The sequence below is a fragment of the Megascapheus bottae genome, chromosome 23 (assembly GCF_031878675.1).
Source record: "Megascapheus bottae isolate mThoBot1 chromosome 23, mThoBot2.hap1, whole genome shotgun sequence".
Lineage (NCBI taxonomy): Eukaryota > Metazoa > Chordata > Mammalia > Rodentia > Geomyidae > Megascapheus > Megascapheus bottae.
The window spans coordinates 20,593,845-20,620,824 of record NC_143531.1 but is presented as its reverse complement, the minus strand read 5'-3'; the positions used below and the strand labels follow the sequence as shown (position 1 = coordinate 20,620,824).

Sequence of the window (26,980 nt, the reverse complement as noted above, 5' to 3'; positions counted from 1 at the left end):
TGATTTAGCTTTGCCACTGTGGCCTACTGCAAGGACCCCCTTGGGTGTCAGTGGTTCATGCTATAACTCTAGCTACTCAGGAGGCTGAGATCTGAGGATTGTGGTTTGAAGCCAGCCAGGGCAGGAAAGTTCCTGAAACTCATCTCCAGTTGACCACCAGAAAATTGAAAGTGGTGATGTGGCACGAAGGGGTAGAACACTAACTGGAGTGAAAAAGCTCAAGGACAGTGCTCAGACCCTGAGTTCAAGTCCCACCACCACCACCACCAGCCACAAAGGGAAATCATGTAACCTGTGACAACACAGATGAATTTGGGGCCCATTGTTCCAATACAACCAACCGGTCACAAAACATATATTCCCCGATTCCTCTAAAATAGGACATATTTTAAATAGGCAAATTCATAGACACATAGGAAGGACACATGGGGTAGGGGGTGGGTGGGTGGAGCGGGAAATGAGAAGGGAAATGGGATTCCAGGCAAGGGCAGGAATCAGCTCTCAAATCTGTCATACAACGTTGCAAGAATAACGTATTGTGTAAAAGAAAATTTAAAACTAAAGCTTCTAGAAGGGTGGCTTCAGGGCAAAGCATATGGAACGGGTCTTGTATCCAGGCATCCGGGACATCCAGGCATCTGGGACATCCAGGCATCTGGGACATCCAGGCATCCGGGACATCCAGGCATGCAGAGTATCCGGACATCCGGGCATCTGGACATCCGGGTATCTGGATATCCGGGACATCCAGGCATGCGGGGCATCCGGACATCCGGTCATCTGGGACATCCGGGCATGGGGGGTATCCGGGCAATCAGGTATCCGGGCATCCGGGCATCCGGGCACCGTACCTGAGGCCGCATCCAGCACGAAGGCCCCGGCGTCCCCTCCGGAGAGGATGCTGTAGGTGACGCTGCCGTTCCTTCCCTGGTCGGGGTCGTGGGCCCGGACGCGGTGCACCGCGGCGCCCACGGCCGCGTCCTCGCGCACGGAGGCCTCGGGCGGGGACAGGAAGGCGGGGCTGTGGTCGTTGACGTCGAGAATGAGCACGAGCGCCAGCAGCGAGCGCCGGCGGCGGTCGGTCAGGTTGGCGGCGCGGTCGGAGGCGGTGACGGTGAGGGGGACGCGGGGCAGGCGCTCGCGGTCCAGGGCGGCCGCCGTCACCAGGGAGCCGCGGCTCGGGTGGATGAGGAAGGGGCTGGCGCCGGCCCGCTGCGGCTGCGTGGAATAGCGCAGCCGGCTGTTGAGGAAGCCGCCGTCGCCGTCGCGGGCCGTGAAGTTGTGCAGCAGCGTGCCGGGGGCGGCGTCCTCCTCCACGCCCAGCACCACCAGCCCCTCGGGGAAGGCGGGCGCGTGGTCGTTGCGGTCGTCCACGTCGATGCTGAGGAAGAGCGTGCGGTCCCCGGGCCGGGCGGTGACGCGCAGGAGGTAGCGGGGCGTCCGTTCGAAGTCCAGCTCCCGGGCCAGGAACAGGTCCCCCGTGGAGCTGTCGAGCTGGAAGTGCGGGTCCCGGTCCTCCGGGGCCAGGCCGAAGTGCCACGGGCCGCCCGCGGGCGGCGCGGGGCCGGCCAGGCTCAGGAGCTTGGTGGGCTTCAGGTCCTCCGGGAGGACGAGGTGCCTGACGCTCTGCGGGGAGAAGGCGCCGCCTCCGGGTAACCCCAACACCTGGAGCGGAGAGGAAGGGAAAGGGGGCACGCACGATGCCTCGGTGCCACACACTCAGAAAAGGCTCCAAAAAGTAGTCAAGGACAGTGCCCGGGCCCTGAGTTCAAGACCGGCGGAGGAAAAATAAAAAACAGCTGCTGTTCATCTGGGATGTTTGGAGCTAGTCACTAAAGCTAATGTCATATGCTAATTCATCATGGTATTTAAGAATCGAACTCGTCTGAATACCTATTAATTGGTGAGAAAAAAAAAACACTATTTTCTTGGTTATTTGGGGGTATACATGTTCTACCACTTGAGCCACAGTGGCCTGTACTATGTTTTTGTTGTATTTCAAATAGGTTCTCTCTTTTACACCTAGGGGAGGGTGGATCTTCCTGAACTCCCCACAAAGCTGGGATGACGAAGTGCCTGAGGGTATCCCACTCCTTTTGATTGGTGGAGAAATCCATGTGAACTTCTTTTGCCCAGGCTGGCCTCCAACTACGCAATTCTCCCAGTTGCTGCCTCCTAAGTAGGTAGGATCACAGGGGTGAGACACTGTGCCCAGGGAGAAAGTGTTCTTTTATGATGCCAGTGTGTCTTAGAAAATTAAAACTCAATAATATTTAAGCATTAAGGAACTATGGGATTGTTTACGTTCCCACATGCTGAAAGGTGTGAATAGTGATCTTTAACCCCCGGAGTACATTTTCCTGCTCCAAAGACTTTCTACAATTTGTGTGCTCATTATGATTTAATATGGTCTTACAATATGGACCTCAAACAACTATTCTAAGCTTAAAAAAAAAAAAAAGGTCCAGGGTTAGGTGGTTAGGTGCCAGTGGCACATGCCTATAACCCTAGCTACTCAGGAGGTTGAAGTCTTAGAATCAAGGTTCAAAGCTAGGTCAGGCAAGGAAAGTTTGTGAGACTCATCCCCAAGTCACCAACAAAAAGATGGAACTGGCACAGTGGCTCAAGTGGTAGAGTACTAGCCGTGAGCAAAAAGCTCAGGGAAGTGCAAAGACCTTGAGTACAAGCATCAGGACTGCCACAGAGGGGAAGCCAAAAGTGACACAACAAATGTCTCCTGTAAGCTTACTAGTCCTCTGAAATTAAAAATAAGTAAAAGCTAAGTCACATTTTTTAATAAGCAAAGCAACACAAATGCTCTTGCACCAGTGAATATCTTGCCAAGATCCATACCAAATTAATGCAGAAATGTATTTGGATACAAATCATTTGCCGGTGACAGGCAAGGAGATCAGTGCACAGTGAGCAAGCAGCAGTATTTATACTGCACACAGCCCATCTGTGGTCTCCCTACTCGGGAATCAGATGAGACCTTCAGAGGGGTCATCCACATTTTCTGGTGACCACATTACCTGGATATTAACAACTGCTTGTCCTTGAAGTGGGGGCACACCCTGGTCGCTGGCGATGACGGTCATCCTGTAGGAAGGTCTACAGTCATGTGACAGGACCAGGCTTGTTCTTATTTCACCATTGTTGCTATCAATCTTAAAGTGATCAGAATAATCTTCTGCATACACACGAACACAAAGGGAGATACTAATGTAAATTGACAGAAAACAAAGGAGCAATTATCCCAATATGTCTATGATTACCTGGGATATTTGTAAGTTTCGCAACATTCTGAAGTATGGAACTTTTTAAAGCAAACAATTCTGTAGTTTCTTGATGTTTAAGTACCTTATGCAGTAGATACATGATAGGAACAGTACGTGGTACCCTATTAATATGTACAGGTTTTATATTTTTATGTATCCAATAAAGTAAGATGTGAATAAGCATATAAACAAGATACATAACAGATTGTTTTGAATTTCAAATTTAAAAAATAATAGGTCTCATGCTACTAGTAATCCTACTTAAGAGCTAAGATCTGGAGGGACGAAAGTTTTTGGTTTTGGTTGTTGTATTTGTTTTGTTTTGGGTGTTGGTCCTGGGGCCCAGGCACTGTCCCTGGTCATTTTTGCTCAAGGCTAGCAATCTACCACTTGAGCCACACTTCTACTTCCAACTTTTTGGTAGTTAATTGGAGATAAGGGTTTCAGGGATTTTCCTGCCCAGGCTGGCTTCAAACCAGTACTTCAGATCTCAGCCTCTGGAGAAGCTGTATGATAGGCACAAACCACCATCACCTGGCTTATGTTTTGTTTTAATTCAGTGCTGTATACTAAGTTAGCTAGACAATGCTGGGTAGTCGAAAGAGAATGTCTTTTCCCTGACTGGCACAGGAACCTGACTGCTGACAAAGACTGGGAATTCTAAATGCCGCCGATCCCCTAGCAAGACGGAGCTTTACCTGGAGAGATAGAATAGCTCACTTCCGCATTGCTTCCTTCATCAAGATCCTTCGCAAACACCGTGGTAACCAACGTATTTACCGGCTGACCTTCTAGAACCTGTCATGAAAACAAATGGCTTACAGTGATTCAGTGTAATTTCTGAAAGAAGTATCTATGGACTTCTAAACGTAATAATAGCACATTACACTGAGTGTGCTTAACTGTTTTAAAGCCTGCATACCATTTAAAAGTCTACCAAATAGAACTTTCCTCACAAATTTAAATATTTTACTCAGTTTGAACAGATTATCTGAGGCATTTGAGCTAATTCTGCAAATAAGTAAATAACAACAAAAGAAATAAAATTAATACACAACTGCATGTTTAAAGGATATTCAGTGTATATTTTCATATATTTACACAGTTCATATAGCTTATATTTTAAAGGATATTTTATATTTTTAAAAGAATTCTGGCATTTTCTCATTTATCATCTTTGCAGGTAATTGTTTAACGGGTGACTGTTACAGTTTAAAATGTGTTCGAGATAAATAAAACTATTTATACTAAATAAATGTAAATATGGATTCCAGGAAATACCTTTACACAGGAAATGTATCATTTATAGGAACTATCCTATAAAATTGAAATGAAGTTCAACTGTTCAATAAAGCACAGGATATTCTAATACTATAATTATAAATTATAAATTATTATAATAATACGATAATGTCTTCTTTGGGTAGAACTTTTCTTTCAATGTTGCTTTTGCAGCTCAGCCTAAAGTTACTAACTTCCTGAGCATCTATTTTTCGTTTTCTAACATAGGTATTTGAGCACAATTTGAATATCCAGTCCAATTGTTTTGGAACCACAGCTACTAAGCATTTTATTCATAAAATTATAATTATAATTATAAGTACCTCCAAACTACATGTTTATATGAACATGTAAGTTTTCTAATTTACCATGTACATTTTAAAAGATACACAGGCATAGAAGAAGACTCAATAAAATATAATTAAAAGTTTGTATATGTGCCCAAAAGGACCAATGTTTAAATCTCTGGATGTTCACTCATCAGTTTAAGAAGTACAGATTCTGCTTCCAGCTAACTATCCTCTTTCCTAAAATTATATTTTCATTATCATTAAGTGGTTACACAGCATGGTTAAAATTCAATTGTCTGTTTGTGATCAATGTTAGCCTTTTCATCATTCTTCCCCATCTTTGCCAACCCAATCTCTCTTCCCTATTTTCCATGTGTCATAGGCTATACTTTGAATATTACAGCTATATTCTCTCCACTTTCCCAACCCAATCTCTCCCTTCCATTTTCCATGTGTCATAGGCTATACTTTGAATATTACAACTACATTCTCTTACTTTCTGCTCTTTATTCATCTATACTCCCTCCCCCTGACCTCTCCACATACTTCCTGGTATTCATTTTGTAGGATTTAGTTACCAACTGTCTTAGTGGCATGCCCCCAGTTACTTTCAAGGAGCTGGGCACAGAGGAGCAGGTGAAGCTGTTCTGTCTGCATGCACAGGCAGAACCATAGATGAAAGTGTAATTTGGAGAGCATATGTATTCGTTTCAATTGTTTTAACATCTCACTCACACACAATTTCTAGTCTATTAATGTAGGCAATTCACATGTTCTACCACAAGATGGTGCTCAAAACAAAAGACTAAGCACCCTGCAAGGTCACTGCAAGGCTATGCACAAACCTTGATGTAAAATTCCTTTCCAGGAAGACACTGAGGGAAAAACGGCCTGTTGTCATTGGTGTCTATGACAGTGACATAAACCACTGTGGTGGCATTCCGAGGGGGGGAGCCGTGGTCCGTCACTAGGACAGTCAGCTGATGATAGCCCTGCTCCTCACGATCCAATGCTGACCAGCTGACCAGTTCACCTGAGATGCAAGAAAGACATAAACTCTGTGTGTTTGCAGTATTGGTACCACGAGCCATATCTGAAACAATCCACAGAAAGGAAAGCTTTGCGACAAAGTACCACTGCCAAGACCACGTGGAGAGTACTTTGGCTCTTGCATGGCACTGAAAGAAGTTACTGAAGTTGCTCCTGAAATTGCCACTTAAAACTTGTCATTCTTTGCATTTCAAATTCTCTACCATTACTCTTTTGAATCAAAAAATAATAATAATTCATGTTGAAAGGGTGATATGGGTCAAAATGCACTGTATTCATAAACTGGTTTGTTAAATGACAACTCCTTTGTACACTTACTTTAAGAAAATAATAATAAAAATGAGACCATGGCAATAAATAATTTGGAAGATTGAAAATAACTGCTTATCCATCTTTATGCTGTTGCCTAAAATTGTAGAAAGCTGTGGAACTGGATTCTGAGTCTGGTCTACCTGCAATTCTACCTTGCTTGAGAGGCTGTGGTTGGGAGGATAATCGTTTGAGGCCAAACTGGACAAAAAAAAAAAGTGTGAAACTCACTTCAGTGGAAGAAGCTAGACATAGTGGCATGCATCTGTCTTTCTGGCTATGGTGAGAAGCCTAAAACAGAAGGGCCACAGTATTACTACATGTTTGGGCAGGAAGCAAGACAGCCATCTAAAAAGCAATTGGTGTAAAATAGAGCTGGAGGTATGACTCAAAATCCACTGGCTCCGAGTTCTAGATCTGGATTCCAGTTCTCTATCCAATCCCCTTCTGAGCCTACCTTCTAAGGCTGCCACCAGAAGTAATGCCATCATTTAGAACATAAATATCATAGCAATCATTTACAGCTTACAAATATAGGTACTCGGGGCTGGGAGTTTGGCCTAGTGGTAGAGTGCTTGCCTAGCATGCACGAAGACCCGGGTTCAATTCCTCGGTACCACATACATAGAAAAAAGCCAGAAGTAGTAATGAGGCTCAAGTGGTAGAGCTCTAGCCTTGAGAAAGTCCAAGGACAGTGCTCAGGCCCTGAGCCCAAGCCCAGGACTGGCAAAAAAAAAAAAAATATATATATATATATGTACTGAAAACAATGCAATCATTTATTGCCTATAAATATTACAACAATCATTTATAGCTCTCATAAAATACTTTAAGGGCAATAAGATTTTGTTTCATTCTGTAAGATTTTTGTTTTGTTTTATAAGCTATAAATTCCTGGCAGTTGTGATGACTGCTTTACAATAATGTCAAAATATCCTCCTTTCTGAAAGTCTTGCTCTTTAGGTACTGTCTTGTTTTTGTGTATACACACATTTATTTTATCTCACAAAACAAAGGTATAGCAACAGGTAGTAACTTCCCAAATAACTACTAATGGTTGACAGCTCTTCCTTTTGATATTCTTCCTAGAAATGTATGCTCTTGGGTCAGTTTCCTCATTTCTCTCATGGAGACCTAGGTATGAAGTCTTAGTCTCTTCTCCCTCATGCTAATGACTTTAGAAGACAAGTATGCTTTCCAGTAGCCCAATTTCTACTAGGAGCCAAACCCTGGCTCCCTTGTCATTTATGAAGAAAGCTATCTGTGAGCAAGTAAATATAAAACAGCTACCACAAAGCACTCACTGCTCACTTTTTTTTGCCAGTTCTGAGCCTTGAGCTTAGGACCTGAGCACTGTCCTTAGGCTTTCTCAAGGCTAGAACTCTACCACTTGAGCCACAGCACCACTTCTGGCTTTTTCTATGTATGTGGTACTAAGAACTCGAACCTGGGTCTTCATGCATGGTAGGCAAGCACTCTACCACTAGGCCAAACTCCCAGCCCATCACTGCCAACTCTTCATCAAAATAAAGAGACTCTGCAATGAGAAATGAAATTCACATTTAAGTCACTGCATTGACGAGCTTAAGTTCAGTATTTAGTATAACTATTTACCCTCTAAACTCTATTTAAAGGCCATTTGCTCTAACCATGAGAGTAATAAAAATCATACACACAGAGCCAGGCACTAGCTGACTACTCTGGGGACTGAGATCTGAGGATCATGGCTTCAAGCCAGCCTGGGCAGAAAAATCCAAGAGACTCTTACCTCCACTGAACTACCCAGAAAACACCAGAAGTGGCGTGGCTCGAATAGTAGAACATTAGCTCTGAACACAAAGAGGCTCTAGGATAGCACCCAGGCCCTGAGTTTAAGCCCAAGTACTGGCAAAAATTAATCAGTAATATATACAACTGCATTTTTTAAGTGGCAGTCAGTAATTCTCTGAAAAGCCCAAATCCTGAATAGTATGTAGAGTTTTATGTCACAAGTCAACTGTGTGGAGCCAGAGAGGCAGGCACTGTGAGGCTGGCCGGGGTAGGCCTGGTAGAGCTAACTGGGAGCTAGAGTCCAGGTTACTAAGAAGACAACTCAGTGGACCAGGTCATCTGCCATGCCCTGAAGAATGCTTACCCCTGCCCCGCAGGCCCTATTTTATCCCTGGAGAGTGAGAACTTGTCTTCGAGCCCCTTCGTTCACCTGACTTAGATCTCTGTCCTTCAGAGGAGGACACAAAGTAGAACATGTCAGGAATTCTCTCCTCTGCTCATGTAAGGACACTGAACTCTAGCTATTGGCTGAAAGCCACAGAAGATGAGGACTGGACTCTTGGCCTTGTGAATCTGGACTAATTATAGGAGAAGGAGGAGGAATTTGAGGAACCAGCTACATTCAGCACATTAAGACAGTTACTTGATGCAACAGAAGTAGCCCCATGGACTAAAGCACAAACAGGGCCATCCTGCAGACTGTGCAGCCTGGGCCCTGAAAAGGGGACATCCGCTGAGGGGATGGTTGAGGGTCTGACATCCCGCCTTCTGCCTTCCTGGAGAGCTACATGTCCTAGAGAAAAGCTCCACCTACTGGAGGAAGGGGGAACCTCCTCATTCACACAGGGCTTTGAGAACAAAGGCATGCAATGCCTGAGAACAGCAGCGGATCACTACCCAAGTGTCCAGCTTACACAATATGACATTTCAGTTTTCATATTTAATTCTTAAATTAGTATTTTCAAAAGGAATGGCATCACCATCATTATTACCCTTTCCTCTAGGATCTCTTTAAAACCAAAGAATAGGCAACCTATATTAAATGATTCTGAAATTGTCACTACAGGATTGCTTTCTACTTGTAACTCTATGACATTTATATTTCATAAAAATATGTCTTCATGTGTTGTTAAAGCTCACAAATGAAAAAAAGTAATTAATGAGGAAAACAAATCATTGCCTAGGATTTGTTCAATCCGATTTGTGCCGTGTGTGTGTGTGTGTGTGTTTGTTTGCATGCACAGATGTGTGCATCATTATTGAGCCATGTACTCTGGTATGTCTTTTTCTCTGAATGCTAGTACTCCCACCACTTGAGCCATACCTTCATAACCAGCTTTTCACTGGTTAACTAGAGATAAGAACCACTTGAATTTGTGTGCCCCAAAATGGCTTTTCAATCCTAACCCTAAGATTTCAACCTCCCTAAAAGCTAGAGTTACTAATATGCTTTAAGTGTATAAAAAGCTAGAATATCTCTATGGTGAATACTGCATGTAAATGCAACATTGTAAGAATTTGTGTATCAAAGACATATTTAAACATAGAAAAGGAACAATAAAAATTCTCAGCAGAAGGAATTTTTTAGTCCCACTGTAATCCATGGGGCCACATGTGAACATGTTATCCAGGCCAAATGGATTAACAGGTGAGTGAGCAGCTGCAAAACTATTGCTCCTTAGTGAAATTGTATCTATTTCAAAATCACATGATTGGCTGGGAGTTTGGCCCAGTGGTACATGCAGTGCGTGCCTAGCATGCACAAAGTCCAGGGTTCGATTCCTTGGTACCACATACATAGAAAAAAGCCAGAAATGGTGCTGAGGCTCAAGTGGTAGAGCTCTAACCTAGAGAAAGTCCAAGAACAGTGCTCAGGCCCTGAGCTCAAACCCAGGACTGGCAAAAAAAAAAGAAAAACAAAACAAAACAAAAAACCCCACATGATTACAGGATAATCAAATGGTACACTTAAACATTCTCATTTTAGCTGTATGTTTGCATTTACACTATGCATAGATTCTCCTTTTCTCAATCTGAATGGAAAGTAATAGCTACCTGTGTTGGGATTCAACTTGAAGAATTTCCCATCTGACAGAAGGAAGTATGATAGTTGTCCATTCTTTCCAAAGTCGGAGTCTACTGCTGTGATTTGACCTATGACCCCTAGGGGAACAGGACTCTCTAAGACTTTCAGAAACAATGGGCCATGCAAGAAAGTGGGGGAATTGTCATTCTCATCTAGGACATGAACAGTGACTGATGTACTCCCATTTTGTACCAATCTGTCCTCTGGGATCCAGGCAAATGCTCTAAGGCTGTATGCTCGCGTAGATTCATAGTCGAGCTGTCTCCTCAGATAGATCCAACCTGTATGAGGGTGGATCCCGAATGCAGCAGACTCCACACTGGCTTCCAGAGAATAGACCACCTGCGAATGTGGGTGCGGTGGCACCAGGGGCCAGGCCTGGATTTGTAGCAGCTGTGCCATCACTGGCAGAGACTCATGAACTTCCACTTGATAGACCAAATTTTCAAAGGTCAGGGTTGCTCTTTGTTCTTGTTTTTCAACAGCTACTGTCAGGACCATACGAGATGAGCGAGCGGGAGCTCCGTGGTCCTCAGCCATAATGGTCAGAGTGTGCGTCTGTGGCACGTGGCCTCCCAGATTCCCATGGAGGAATACCAATCCGAGTCTGGAATCGATGGTGAAGAGGCTTGGGCTTGGGCTTGCAATGGTGTACCAGATGAGTCCATTTGGGCCACTGTCTTTGTCTTGCGCACGTGCCAGGTACAAGGCTGTGCCAGGAGGTGTAGTCTGGGGTATCCTAATCTCAGCACAGGCTGTGGGAAACTCAGGGGGGTTGTCATTGACGTCTATCACCACGATGTTGACTTCAGTGCTGCTGTAGACTGGGGAGCTGCCGAGCTGTGCCTGGACGGTGAGGACTACCGCGGCCTGTGATTCGTGATCCAGACGCTTCTGTGTGTGGATCGTGCCCAGCCACGGGTGAATGGAAAACTTCCCATCCATATCACCAGAGGAAATTCGGTAAAAGATTGGTTCTGAAGAATCTGAAAAAACAGAGAGTGCAGTCGCTGTATGTGAAAGGAACAAACCAGCTGGAAAGATAGACACTGAAAATATTACTATAGGCTAAGTCTGCATATATTGGTATGGGATGTCTTGCTTCCTCCCTGCCAAATGTCTATTGGGAAATTTACACAGGATTTAAGATTTTTTTTGGTGGCCAATGGATAGTTTCTAATCATAGGCTTCATTATACTTGTCTGTTCTTGCACGAAGAGGGGAAAATAGAAAATGATCTGAACACCTGTTTTACCTAATTGTAGAAGCCATGTTAAGTTAGCATTTCTCCACAATATCTACCTGTGAATGGCAACCTTATTCTGCAGAGATTGAGGGAAAGACAGGAGAGAGAAGGGGCTCAGGTAGAGGACAGACTTGAGGAGGAGTTACCTTGTAGGCCCACATTCTGAAAGAGAGTCAGAAAAGGATGTCTGCTCAAGTTCTATTTGAACTAACAAAAAAGTTTTCATTACAATTGGTGGAAAAAATGAAATGTGAGGCCAGAGAGTTTGGCCTGGTGGTAGAGTGCTTGCCTAGCATGCACGAAGACCAGGGTTCGATTCCTCGGTACCACATATATAGAAAAAAGCCAGAAGTGGTGCTGAGGCTCAAGTGGTAGAGCTCTGGCCTTGAGAAAGTCCAAGGACAGTGCTCAGGCCCTGAGCTCAAGCCCAGGACTGGCAAAAAAAAAAAATGAAAAAATGAAATGTTCAAAAAAGTCTACATTGAAATAGTCCATAAATCTTTAATGAAGCAAGAGAGTTTATAGTTGACCTGGAAAGCGGGAAAGCGGTTCATTGTGTTTATGTACATGTGCATGTGCACATATGCATGTGCCTGTGTATACTATGTGGATACTACTAAGTGGATTATAGGATAGAAGCATACACTTTTAACATTATAATTATTCTGTATTATATCAAGTTCCTCTTTAAAAATTATTTTTATAATTATTTTTGTTACCACAATAATATTGGAGGATCAGTGGAAACAAGATTGAGAAGAGAGAGTTGTGCTGGCTTCATTCTTGTAGGGAAAACACAAGGATTTGTGTAAGATATTACAGAGACATTTCCAGCAATGGACTTTGATGCAGTGTAAGAATTCTTACTCGCAGACTCCCTCGCCCTCACTGTGCCCACGGGACTGTCTTCATGCACATCTTCGTAAACTGAGAAGGTGTACTTAGGTTTTTCAAATTCCGCAGGAGCCAGTGTGTTCTGGAGAACATGAATCGTGACTTCAGCATTAACAGCAGCCATGAGCCCGCCACCATCTCGAGCGCGGACCATGAAGAAAAGTGTGGTTGGTTCCAAATGATTGATAGCTGATGTCAAGTAAATAATTCCTGTGAATAGGGGGAAAAAAGAGTTGGCAAGCAGATGACAATATGCAATAGATACTGATGCTAACACTTATTCTGTGATATGTAACTGTATGTGTCAATTTGACTGAGCCCTAGGGTCCCCAGATATATGATCATACAGTATTCATAATATGGAACATTTACTAGAACAAACATCAAAGTTTCTGTTATACAATGGGACATAAGCAATACTTTGATTTTTGCTGAAAATGTCAGACTTGAGATCTGTATACTGTGAACCCACTTAGCATGCTGTTTGGAAGGTATTTCTAGGACAGTCAGGTGACCAATTTAACTAATAGGATATGTTTGGACCATGTATTCGTTACCTCAGATTTCAAGGGTGGCTCTCCCATTCAGGACTCTACATATAAATGAGTGAAGTTTGTAATTATTTTTTAAAGCTTACCTATGAACATTCTGAATGTTAGATTTCTAATTCTGTATGTTAATTTTATGCTCTCAACTCTAATTTTATGTGTGAATGATTTTGATTGAATCTTAGCAGAACCAGACTTAGTCCATAAACCTGGCATCCTAGACATTTTCCATCTGGGGGACTGATTTTTAAAAGCACAGCAAAAAAACCCTTTCTTTAGTTTGTGGACCAGTAAAAGACCTGGGAGACACAGCTACAATTAGACAGAAAATCCTGGTTCTGTCAATTTCCATGCAATTTTCATAAACCCTCTGAGTCTCTTTAGCATCAGTAAACATAATATAGAATCAGGCCAATACCATATACTGAGCACAGCTGTGGTGTAGATTAAAGAGCATCTAAAAATGAAGTGCCCTGAACACAGCCAGACACACACTGATTTCAGAGACCTTACTCCTGTCTCTTCCTCTTGAGCACTGTACGGTGTTACTAGGTGAATAAACCATCTACAGAGGGCCAGGCAGCAGTGGTTCACACGTGTGACCTTCGCTACTCAAGAGCCCTGAGAACTGAGGGTCACAGTTGGACGCCAGCCCAGGCAGGAAAGTCTGTGAAACTCTTATCTCCAGAAAACTACCAAAACCCAAACCAGAAGTGAAGCTGTGGCTCAAGTGGGAGAGTGCTAGCCTTGGCAAGCCCTGAGTTCAAACCCCAGGATTGGGCACACAAAACAAAACAAAATAAGAACCTCTGTAGAAAGGAAACGTGGGGGGAACTAGAGTAACGTGAACAATCTGTGAAATTCCATGACAACCTGCTGACACTGGTTCACGGTGGGACTGTAGCCCTGTCGTGCCTTTCACGGAGGCCCAGGTACACTGCCAGTGGACAAAGACACCTTTTGTGGTCATTTGAAATACTCCGATAACTCCAGAGAATTAACTCTGAGCACCGCCATTCCCTCCATTAGACCACCACAAATCCAACCACTGATCACCATATTCAGTTCAAAAGAATATTAGTTCCTTAGAGCAGAAACAAAACTGCTCAAAGATTGGGACCCAAGGGGTTCCGTCACTTGAGAGAGTCCTGTGTGAAAGTCATAATTTTAGCAAAACAGCAGAGAAAAGAATCATCTGTTACTTAAAGACTGGACAGCTTTGTAAACTTCACACATTCTGTAAACACTGTGCACTTAGGACCTCAGGATATGACTTCATTTGGAATAAGGTCTTTGCCAACAAGTCAGCCTCAATGTAGTCAGACACAAAGGCCACCACCATTAGGGGAGAGATTTATAGGGTGCTGCCACCAACCAAGGGATAGCAGAAGGCAGGTAGGAAGGGCAATAGCTTCTTGCTCAGAGCAACCAGAGGAAACCCAACCCTATGGACAGCTTGCTTGCAGACTTTCCTCCTCCACAACTAACACGGACAATTCAATTCTGTTCTTTAAAGTCACCAAGTTTAGTTTTGCAACTCTAGGAAGCTGACCAAGTAGTGAGTTGACCCCACTTGACATGAGGACTCTGAAACCAGAGAGCCTGTGTTCCAGTCTGGCTTGGGAGACAAGCAGAGTTATCTTAGATAGATAGGCCTCTTCTCTTTCCTGGATCATCTGCTCTCTTGTGAAACAAGACAAGACAGTTTCCACATGAAAGTTCTGACAGAATCGTTAAAAGAGATATGAAAGGAAGAGTATAGAGACAAGTTTCCTGGCACATGGCAAATGCTTACTAAATACACTCAGAACTCAAGTTTAGGTGAAAGGCCTTCACTGGCTTATAGCTGTGATTCCAGATTCATTTAGAATGAATAAAACAGAGTTGCATAAGTGGCATAAAACAGAATAAGGCTTCATTGTGCAAAACAGGATGAGTGTTCCTGAACTCGGAGAGGAAGCTGGCACAACAGAAAAGGGTGGAGGGAAGCAGAAACAGAGGAAAACAAGGAAGGGTTGCTTCATCCTTACTTTATTATAAGGGATCAAGGGGACTTCCTTATAATGCTGGGTGAATCCAGCTTGGGGATTTGGCCCAGTTTCTTTCTCCTGACTTCCTGCAAAAGTAAGAAACAACCGAGTGCCCTCTTGCTGACAGATAACCCCAATGTGAGTGACTCCATTTTCGTTCATCTGTTGGGTCTGGTGTAGAAACTCATTAAAAACCAATGGCCTCCTGTACATTTTGTTAACAATTACATAACATTATTATTGACATACCAGGCCTCTGTATCTTTGTATTTTCAAAAGTATGTAATTTTGCCTTCTCCTGTATAGGGAGATCACGACAAATAAAAATGGATATAAACTTTTTACAAGTAAAATTAGGTGTGCTGAATAAACTTTTTAATGTCTATTTGGGGTTCTGCACCTAAAAAATTATAAACACAGAGGAACTCATGGATTTTGTGTTATGGGGACAGTAGCAGCCAATGTTGATTCACATGATAAGCATTTCAGTGTGTTGTTATAATCACTTTCCAGAAAACAGACACAAAGTCAATTGACAACTTCCATTCAAATAATAAAGCACAAGTCTGATTTTTGTCTTGTAACTTCAGAGGAAAAAAAAAAAGATGCATAAGCAATTCCAGGAAAATCTATTTCATCACATTGCACTAACTTATATGCTTAACAGGTAACATCAGAAACATTAAAGAATCATTTGGAAACATTTCTCCACAAAGCAGCCATATACATAATTCAAAAACACTTAGTAAACATTCCTGTTTATTTTTGTTGGATGTCTCCTCAACTTGTATTTTTTTTCCATTGTCTATCAGCTGTCTACCTTCTGAGCCTGATTTAAGTCATGGGCATATGATGGTCCCAAAAGACATAAAAGAGAATTATATCCTGGCTCACAGAGACATACATTTTGCATGGTAAACACCTGCAAACAATCCTTTCTAAACTGGTTATTTTTAGTTTTAAAAATAAAAATAAGCTGCTGGGTGCTAGTAGTTCATACCTATAATCTTAGCTACTTATGAGGCTGCTCAAAGTTCAGTGCTAGCCCAGGCATAACAGTCCATGCGATTCTTTATCTCCAGTTAACTACCCAAAAAATCAGCACTGGAGCTGTGACTCAAATGATAGAGTATTGTCTTGAACAAACAAAACTCAGGGATAGCTCTTAGGCTCTGAGTTCACGCCCCAGAACCAGCAGAAAAAAAACAATAAATAAATGTGATCTACAGATTCATTGCAATGCCATCAAAATCCCAATGTCTCTGGAACAATGTAGAAATAAAAAAAAATTCCTAAAATTCATGTGAAAGCACAGAAGGTTCCAGAGAACTAAAGAAATTCTGAGAAAATACAGCAATGCTGGAATAATCAGAATACCAAACTTCAAATTATACGACATACAAATTCGATATATATGTATATATGCATAATTTTTGTCTTATCTAGTTGAATCATAGAATTGTCTCCATCTTAGCTGTATTCTTTAGTTTAAAATGGTCTTAGTTAACCCTATGGTGATCTACACTTGTAATTCTAGCTACTGGGGAAGCTAGAGGCAGGATTAAGAGTTCAAGACCAGATGAAGCAGATATAGACCACTGAGACCCTGAGTTCAAACTCCAGTGCTACCCCTATCTGCCAAAAAAAAACCCTCAAAAGATTCAGAATATTCAGCCCTTTAATTCACAGATAAATATTTGTTGTTTAGGGCTCAAATGAACAATATATAGAAAAGATGCTTTAGAAACATTACTGTGTGAGCCATATTCTTAAACATCTTGTCCATGCATTTCCAACTTGCATCTTCAGGCCAATCATCAAATTTCCTCAATAGCTTCCTCCACTAATGAAGCCCTGATCTGGAAGATTCTTTCCATCTCACTGAGTCTGATCTTATGCTGAAAACACTCATGAGAAAATTCTCTTAGCACACTTTTGTTCTCTTTGAAAGTAACATACGATCATTAGGTGCTCAGGATTAATTTCAGACACTGTCTTGACTTTTTTTAAGTCATCATTTATTTGGCATGATCAGGCTTGCATCCCTAATAGAACAAGGTATGGTATTAATTTATTAACTACAGAGAAGAATGTCAAACCTCTGAACATGCTGATCATGAACCATTATGAGAATCATTATGTGGTATGAAATCTGAGCAGAAAACTCATATTAGGAAAGAATCCGCCCTTGAAAGAAAACAGTCTGCCCTGTGTTAGTTACAGCCCATGGTAAAATCCACACAACCCACACACAAATACACACACACACACACACACACACACACACACACACACGGAAGAGTTCAGCCAAACACAGAGGCACATTCATCCTGGGCGGCAAGTTTGTAACTTATCCTTTGGGTTACTTGTTTTTTCACAGTGCTAAAATTGGATATTGTATTCCATACAATGAAACACAGACCGGACAACGGGTGAAACAACATGAGCTTCTTGAAGGCCACTGAGGAGAGAATTTCTGTCTGTGTTCACAGATGGATCCCAAATACTTCCATCAGAGGCTGGGACGTATTGAACTTTGAATAAAGGTTCACTATGCAGTCTGCTCCAATTTCCAGCCTTGAATTGATAAGCTACACACTTTGTTTTTTTCCAGTCTTAGGACTTGAACTCGGGGCCTAAGCACTGTCTTTGGGCTTTCTCAAGGCTAGCACTGTATCATTTGAGCCACAGCACCATTTTTGGCCTTTTCTATGTATTGCAGTGCCAAGGAATTGAACCTAGATCTTTGTGCATGCTAGGCAAGCACTCTACCACTAGGCCAAACTCCTGGCCCCTAAACATTCTTGAGAATCTTCGTGGATTTAGCTCTATCTCATTAACTTGCTTCCATAAAGAAGAATTGAACCACAGGAATTTAATCGAAGGAATGGATGCCACTTTGACTGGCAGTAAATTCTGAACCCAAATGCCTGAAGTCTATCTTATCCATTCCCTAGAAAGAATCTAAAACTAGGAATCAAATTGTTCCTTAGTGTAAAACTGCAAAATAAATAGAACAAACTCAAAAACTAAGGGACTGATCTTTTAATGGCACTAAAGAGAAGCCTTCAAAAATGGAGGAGAAAGCTACACATCATTTATAAGATGGGATTAAAACAGACTAAAGTGCTATTAATAACTATGCTTCTCATGTTTCTTCCTTTTAAAAATCAAAACAGTGTGGCCAGTTTCATGCCCACATCAAAGCAAGCCAATGGCTGGGCGAAGGCTCGATGCAATATCTCTCCTGGTGCCTAAATGCATTTTACAAAAATGTTCTTTGACTCAACAATAAACTTAGGAAACCAGAAACAGAGACAGAACAGGAAGATAAACCCACAAGAGAAAACAACCGTGACATGACCACACCTCCTTCTAGTTTTCTCCGAAACGTTTTTCTGACCAGATGAGTATAATAAGTCAAAAAGCCCTATTTTTTTTGTTACTGCCTGAGTCTGGCTTGTGGAACACAAAGACCAGTGAGCAGCCTCTTGTTTTCAGGAAATCATGAGCCTCCAGCACAAATTATGTAAGCTTTAACACAGAAGCTCTGGGGCCCAAGTTGCCCAAACGGAAGTTGTAAAGCCAAGAGCAAAGGCCTCAGTTAATGTTTGAGAGATGTTAGGAGCTTTCAGAAAGACATAATCGAAAGAGGTCTCTTCAAAGATGCTTTTGAGGTGGGTGCCGGTGGCTCATATCTGTAGTCCTATCTACTCAGGATGCTGAGAACTGAGGGTCAAGGTTTTAAGCCAACTCCAGTAGGAAAGTCCATGAGACTGTTGGTTCCAATTAATTACAAAAAAACCCAGAACCAAAAACAAAAACAAAAAAGCAGAAGTAGAGCTGTGGTTCAAGTGGTATAGAGCTAGCCTTAAGCAAAAAGATCTCAGAGACTCTGGGACACTGCCCAGGGCCTATTCAAGCCCCAAGACTGGCTAGCATATGCACATGCATATGCATGTGTGCACACACGCATGCATGCACACACGCATGCATGCACACGCGCGCATGCGCACACACACACACACACACACACACACACACACAAATTTGCTAGGTCCTGTGAATTAACTGAAAATCCCCCTACTTTTAGCTGTGCCCTTTGATCTAAGCTGTTCTCTGCCTCATTCTTTTTATAATTACCTGGTACCTGGTTTGTGGGAGAAAAGAAAAGATTCAGTGAGAAGCATTCTGTGTGGAATGCCCCTCAAAGAGGCACTGTCTTATTATCTTAAAGAATGCAGTCCAGTGCTCAGGAGATCACCTTGTTCCTGTTCTGTTCTGGTACTAAAGTTCAATACTCCAGAATTCCGCCAGGGACAAAGACTGAGGTAATGGTCAATCGAGCCACATACCAATGGCCTGGGACTGTTTTTACTCTGCACACCTTCTTCTTACTCTCTGTCCCCAATTCTCCCTATTTGACCTGAAATCACTATCTGTAGCTCTGAAATGCACTGAAGTGTTGTGTTCCTTGGCTGCCATGGAATGAATCTCCTCCTTCCATCCTGCACCATGTTTATTTGGCATATGGGGGCAAGTAGCCTCACCTAACTTGAGCCTGGACTCTGAGTTTGAGTAATACAGGCTAGGTGGCTCATTGAGTCTCAGTGTTATACCATAACTCCCTCTTCTTCAGCTCCCTATAAAAAATATAGGTTAAAAAGAAAGAGGAGCTGGGTTCACACTTACAATCCTAGCTACTCAGGAGGCTGAGATCTGAGGATCTCAGTTCAAAGCCAGCCCAGGTATAAAAGTCCATGAGACTCTTACCTCCAATAAAACAACAGAAAACTGGAAGTGGTATGGTGGTAGTGTTAGCCTTGAGCTGAAGAGCTCAGAGACAGCACCCAGGCTGAGTTCAAGTTCCCCGACTAACAGAGAGAAAGCGGGGGTAGGGGGGTAAGAAGGAGAAGATGGGGCTGGGAGTGTGGCTTAGTGGTAGAGTGCTTGCTTAGCATGTATGATGCGCTGGGTTTGATTCCTCAGTGCCACATACACTGAAAAATCCAGAAGTGGTACTGTGGCTCAAGTGATAGAGCACTAGCCTTGAGAAAGCATAAGGACAGTGCCCAAGCCCTGAGTTCCAGTCCCAGGACTGACAATAAATAAATAAATAAATAAATAAATAAATAAATAAATAAATAAATCAAAACCTTAAATATCCTCACTATAAAAATTATAAGTGTTTGAGGTGGTGGATGGTAATTACCGTGATATACTTAATATCATTTTTCACACCATAAATACATTCAAGATACTCTTGGTTTTGACAGTAGAATTTCCAGATCTGGAGAGTTTCAACTGGGGACTTCCTGTGCCCATGGCTGCTCATGATGCTGCCCCATTCTCCTCTGAAGGTTACAAGGAAACATTGGGAATGAGTTGTGATTAAGTATAACCAAACTCTAAGTCCTGTGTGCCTGAGAAATGTCTCCCACAGAATCACAACTGCCAACAACAGCAACCCAAGGCTACTTCCATTACGAATTTGGCCTTTGCTTTAAAAAAAGAAAGAATAGTTTCTATGATGGTTCCCTAGATTATGACCCGTATGAAGTGCTCTCCATGTTTTAACAATGGCATGTATCCTCTGGCCAGTGCCAGGAAGGGAAATGCGCGCTGACCACAGCCCATTTAGGAACAGAGATCATTTCTAAAAGCAAAATGTACTACAGCTCACTTTGCAGCCTCTTCCATGATGATGAGTGTGTTCATGTCTTTAAAAACAAAATCTGATAAATGCTTGTAGATCCTCGACGGCAGATAACTGGCTGGCCTAAATATTATTGGAACTGCTGGAGCCCTGCGGGGCCTACAGCCTGACGTATGATAAAGGTCCTCGGCTAAGATGAATTTTGAAAAAGCTGAGATAAGCAGACTCATTTCCTACCCACGCATTTTCTTCCGATCTTGGAAATGTTCAAAGGGCCACCTGAGTGGATTATTTGGGGCAAAGAAAATTGTGCCTTGTAAAGATGCCCAGTATAAACAACTAGTCCACCCAGACCCCTCCCACAAACCACAGGACACTTTCCAGGATCCAGCTAGCAAGGCGGGCAGCAGGAGATGGCAATTCCCATGGGAGGCATGCTGGTCATTGCAAAGGGACTGCGAAGATTGAAAAGGACAATCTATAAACACCACCCGGCCACACGTCTGGATGGAATGATCATCACTAGTACATTTGGCCCACTTCTCAATCTGAGCAGAGTGAAGAAATAGGAAAAAAAGTGTTTCTTTTTTCATGGTTTTGTTTCTGATTTTGCTTTGGTTTATTCTGCACTAGTATTGGGGCTTGAACTCAAAGCCTCGTGCTCTCTCTCAGCTGATGCGCTAACATTTAAGCCTCACCTCTACCTCTTACTTTTTGTTTTCCATATGACTGATAACTGATAATATCCAATGTAACACTTGAACATTTGTCTATATTGTGGAATAGCTAAGTGAGGTTATTTAACAAGCATTTGTGCATATATGTGCCATTTCTTTTTATGGTAAGACCACCTAAGAATCTACTTTCTTAACATGATTGAATAATATATATTGTTAGCTTTTCTTAAAATTGATTAATTAAAGTTAAGAATCTCTTGGACTAATCTATCTGGGCTGGTTCTGAATCTCTGTTCTCAGGTCTCAACCTCTTCGGCATGAGCCATCAACACCCAACTCACTTTCATTTTGGACCAGAACATTTTTAAGTATTGCAAAAGCATTGTCTTGGAATAGTTTACTAGAAATTTCATGTTTCTTTGTATCGAATATTTACAACATTTTGTTAGCAACAAAGCAATTGGCAAGTAAAGGCATTATCTTAACTATTTATTACTCCTAGGAGAGTCAGTTTGTTCACACTGAACATGAGATACCATTTTTAAAGAAGAAAACTATGAGCAAACGAATGAGGGAATGCAGGCAGTGTACAAGAAGGAGATCTACCGGACCCCTGAACTACTGTCACAAATTACCATGAAGAAATGACGCTAAGCTCTCCCGGGAGCACATGCTCATATGGAACAGAGGTGGCTCTGTGAAATTCTGGCCACTGCTTTTGCACAAGTCACCACAACACAGGTATTATTATCACTACAGGGAAACTGAGTCAATAAGGAACACTTTGACTTAGACCCAGGTAGCAGCAAAGTACCAGCTGTTCCCAACATGCTGCAGGAAAGCGGCATCATCAATACTCTTGATACTGAAAAGACATCACACTGGGCGCTGGTAGCTTACGCCTATAATCCTACTTACTCAGGAGGCTGAAATCTGAGGATCGCGGGTCAAAGCCAGCCTGGGCTTCAGGAAAGTCCATGAGACTCTTATCTCCAATTAACTACTCAAAAACAGGAAATGGCACTGGGGCTCAAAATGGTATAGCACTAGCTTTGAGGGGGATGGCGACCAGGCCCTGAATTCAAGCCTCACAACCGAATGCCAAGACAACAACGAACACCTTTTCTAATTCACTGCCGCTAGTAAGTAGTTATGTGACTGTGAAACTTCTTGAGCAAGAAAAGTGTCCCAAGACCACAGACCTGTGGTGGAGTCAATGGTGAAAAGGTGTGACAGGTCCCCTGGCATGAGTTCATAAGCCACTGTTCCATATAGCCCAGAGTCCCTGTCCCTGGCGAGGACATTGATGACCTCAGTGCCGGGCCGGGTCTCCCCGCTGATGCTTGTCACGTAGGTGGATGGGGAAAACACAGGACGGTTATCATTCACATCCTCCAGCTCCACCCGGACGAAAGCCTGGGCACTCAGCCCCCCCTGGGGAAGAATGGACAGTGATTACAAACAGGTCTTTGCTGAGCCCTGGAATACAAAATCATTAACAATGATCCCACAGCTGACTTGGAGACAACAAAAACATGTACATATATAAACACTAGGATACAGAATAATCAACAGTGATCTTAAAATAGACTTTAGAAGCAACAACACACACACTCACACACACACACACACACACACACACACACACACACACAGCACGCATGTAGCTGTTTAGCTCCTAACCTTGAAGTATGAGTTCCCAGGTAAATAGCATATTATCTATACCTCAGTGTTGATCCTTGAAGATGAAAGAAAGCTGGACATGGCAGCACACACCTAAGAGCTCAAAATGTGGCAGTGTGAGGCAGGGAGATCACAAATTCCAGATGACAGTGAGAAACATACAGTGAGAAACATAGAAAATCTTAACACACACACACACACACACACACACACACACACACACAAATAGCATCATTAGATTTCCTCAGCCTCTGGTTGTCAGAAAAACAGTCCTGTTATAGAAGAACCAGCTATTGTGGTGGAAGGGACCATGGGACCATGAACAAGAAAGATAGACCCAGGACCATCCAAATTCAATTTATTGGTGACTCACCAATAGAAATGTCTTGAGTGGCAGTGACACTGCTGAACTAGACAATCAGAACAACTTGAACTTTCTCACAAACTCACAAACTTTGAACGTATCTGACATCAGTTAAAACACAGTCCAGCTATCAAGACCAGCACAAAATGCTCAGCGGCCTATAGTATCAATTCTGTCTTCACAAGACTTAGGATGAGGTGACATCCAAGATGGCGGCAATCATGTCATTCCTCTGGACTGTGGAATCCTCTTTTGAAGGAACATGCTGAGAAGCCAGTGTTCCACAGGACAGTGCAAGGACAGCAGACCTAAACACATTTTTCCTCATTCTCTTACAGCCTCTGCTGTCCAAGGCTGTGCCAACTTAGAAACTATCAGGAGGAATCCTGGGGCAGAAAAGCTGAGCTGAGCTGCTTCCAGCTTCCTGGCCCTTAGAAACCATGTGGGATAATAAACATTTGCTATTTTATGCTGTTTGATTTAGGGATAATTTGTTACACAGCAACAAGTATCACAACCTACATATCCATTCATGCATGTGCATGTCTTAATTTTGTCTCTTTCCATCAACAAATCAGGCACCAGTTTGATGTAATCTTAATCATTTTCATTTTCAAAATTATGATAAGAATTCCTAATCACGTTACGCTGTTTAGGGTGGGCTGTGCTTTCAGAAAGCTCTGAGCTTGAAAGCATATCAGACACAGAGGATTGGCTACTTCATTCCAGATCTGGTCTCTTTGAGCAGCTAAAGTAGATAAAATCCTGAACCCCTGAACTGTGGAGGGATTTCCCAGAGACATAGGGAGTATAATAGTAGGTATGGGAACGGGAAAGCAGGGGAGCTGATAAGCAGGAAGTTGCATGGTCTTGGTGGCAGGCAAGAAAGAACATCCTCTCTTACGGCAGACGTGTTCTTTGTCTTCAGGCACCATCAGTTGCTCAGATGGAAGTGCAGAATTTAGATTTAGACAGAGCCCAAGTGTAACAAGATAGATTTTTCCACTGAATGACTTTAACGGTAGGGAATGAGTCAGTGATGGTCACACAGGGGAAGAATTGCCGACTAGAGTAAAAAGTGCAACCCCAAAATAAACATTCTCGTCAGGAGGGCAACAGGCTTACTGTTGATGAGCCTTATAAAATGAGAACATCACGATGCCTGTAGTTACTGAAGAACTCCATAATGATAGGACACAGAGTTGCTATGGTTTGGATGCTGAGTGTGTCTCAAAGGTCCATGTGTTTAAGGACTCTTAGGTGGTGTTCCTGGGAAGTACCAGGGACCTTTAAGAAGTGGGCTGGTGGGAGGTGCTTAGGTCCCAGGGAATTGTGGGACACTGGCCTCTTGCTCTTTGCTTCCTGCTCTACCAGATACTTCCACCATGATGTACTGCCTCACCAGAGGCCCCGTGTGATCCTGAGGTCACTGGCTGGAACTTTCAGAACCATGTACCAAAATAATCTTTTTTCTTTAGCAGTTAATTACCTTGGGTAATTGGTTACAGCAACAGAAAACTGCTAGCAGTGTTAAAGAAGAAGACGGTGTGTTTGGTATAAAAGCCCTAAACAATAAAAGGAAGTTGGATATCATGTCAACAAAAAAGGGTTATTCTAATCATGTGAACCTCAAAACTGGAATTTTTTTTGAGAAAGGAGTAGAAACAACTTTGATGATTTTGGGAGGAACAAGTGATGTGACTTAGAAAAGCAGCCAATCAGGGAACGGCATCCTGTAAAATTTGCAGCTGGTGGGATGAGCTGATAGACCAAAATGAAATGGTACCAGGATCTATAAAAGTCTTCTCTGAAGAAGAAACAAAAATGGCCTATAGACACATGAAGAAATGCTCGACATCTCTGGTCATAAAAGAAATGCAAATCAAAACAACTCTAAGATTCCACCTCACTCCAGTTAGAATGGCCAGGATCAAAAAAACTAATAACAACAGATGCTGGAGGGGATATGGCTAGGAGGGATCACTACTACACTGTTGGTGGGAGTGCAAACTCCTTCAACCACTATGGAAGTGGCAGTGCCTCAAAAGGCTAAACATAGAACTCCCTATGACCCAGCAATTCCACTACTTGACATTTACCCAATCATCCAGAAACAAGGACATACTAAATCCACTAGCACAATGATGTTCATTGCAGCACTATTTACCATAGCAAAGATATGGAACCAACCCAGATGTCCCTCAGTTGATGAGTGGATCAACAAGATGTGGTGTTTATACACAATGGAATTCTATGCTGCTGTCAGAAAGAATGACATCACCCCATTTGTAAGAAAATGGAAAGACTTAGAAAAAATCATATTAAGTGATGTAAGCCAGACTCAAAGGAACATAGGCTCAATGGTTTCCCTCATTTGTCATAATCAGTAGAAACCTTGGGCTCTCCTAGCAGAGATTTATAATAGAACAAAACCTAGATACATAAGACCATATAAAATGATGCTAAATGAAAGGACCTCCAGGATATAGGAACAAAAGCCATATAATGAGTGATTGTTGTCCTTAATGTACTATGTTATCTCTCATCTCTTTTGCTGTCCCTTGGTTATCGCATATTGTTACAGTATTTCATTTTGTTATCTGATATATTGGATATATACGTATTTGGTTATTTGAAGTTGGATAGAGAAGGGGGGAAAACAAGATGAGGGGTGGAGGTGGGGGGAGGGAAACAGGGACCAAAACATGAGAAAGGGTATCAATGTATGTGAATTAATGCACCTTCTATCTGGCGAATATAATGTAACCCTTCTATTAATTACATTAAAAATATATGAAAAAAAGAATGAGGATGTGAGAAGGAAAAAAAGAATGAGACAATAACCAAACAGCAAATCTCTGGCACCAGCACCTTACAGGAAGCCAAAAACACATGCACCAATCAGTGGGAAAGAAATCCTACTTCAAGGTCTTAAGTCCTTATTCAAGAAAAGAGGATAGTAGATGACTAAGATGAGTTGAAATATTATCTTCCCTTGGCATCCATGTCACATGTTCTCTTTCTCTGCTATCTTCTTTTCTAATTGGCATTCTTAGTACTTACTTTAACTTTTACTTCTATTATGTTCAGGTCTTATCTGAATCATTCTAGGTGAGATGCATAGATAATGACATATCTGATGTATCGACCAGGAATTTAGGGATCAAGTCTGAACTTTTTTCTCTCAGATTCATGGAAAGACAACCCAGGATGCCATTCACCTCGCCACCTCCTGCGCTGTATTTAGTAAAAAATCTAGGCATCTATCAGAGTCTGTATTGCAATTGTCAGCCTGGATACTCTGGCAACACAATAGTTTTCATCAGGGAAGGAATAACCAGAGAAGTCTGATAAATAAAGGACCAGGAGTCTTCCAGGATATTGTAGAAGACTTTGTCAAGGTAAAAATGGTGAGGAGATTGATTCAAAAGAAAGGATGGACTAATAAGCAAGGCCAGGGTAAGAATATGAAGATGATGGATGGAGGTAGGGAGGAGGAGGAGGCTCAACTCTGGGATAGAATAATGAAGTAATGGCTGGCTGCCAGTGGCCCAGACCTGTAATTGTAGCTTCTTAGGAGGCTGAGATTCAAGGATCACAGTTCAAAGCCAGCCCAGGCAGAAAAGTCCCTGTGAGACTCTTAACTCCAATTAAGCTCTGAAAACTGGAAATGGTATGGTGGTTCAAAGTGGTAGAGTTCTGTCCTTGAGCAAAAGAGCTCAGTGACAGTACTCAGGCCATGAGTTCAAACCCCACAACTCACACATAAAAAAAATGAAGTAACGAAGAAAATTTATGGGTAAGATCTCAGAATTAAT

At 42.4% G+C, this 26,980-nt stretch overlaps 1 protein-coding gene across 1 annotated transcript in view; it reads right to left on the bottom strand.

Annotated features, from left to right (window-relative positions):
* Dchs2 (dachsous cadherin-related 2) overlaps positions 1-26,980 on the bottom strand; it is a 139,679-nt gene that overhangs the window by 40,550 nt on the left and 72,149 nt on the right. The window contains exons 4-10 of the mRNA XM_090356547.1: positions 22,318-22,549; positions 12,178-12,414; positions 10,034-11,050; positions 5,695-5,882; positions 3,967-4,076; positions 3,033-3,219; positions 852-1,665 (exon numbers count right to left, since the gene is read on the bottom strand). Coding sequence (XP_090212673.1) covers positions 852-1,665; positions 3,033-3,219; positions 3,967-4,076; positions 5,695-5,882; positions 10,034-11,050; positions 12,178-12,414; positions 22,318-22,549 — 2,785 coding nt within the window. The remainder of the gene's footprint in view (positions 1-851; positions 1,666-3,032; positions 3,220-3,966; positions 4,077-5,694; positions 5,883-10,033; positions 11,051-12,177; positions 12,415-22,317; positions 22,550-26,980) is intronic.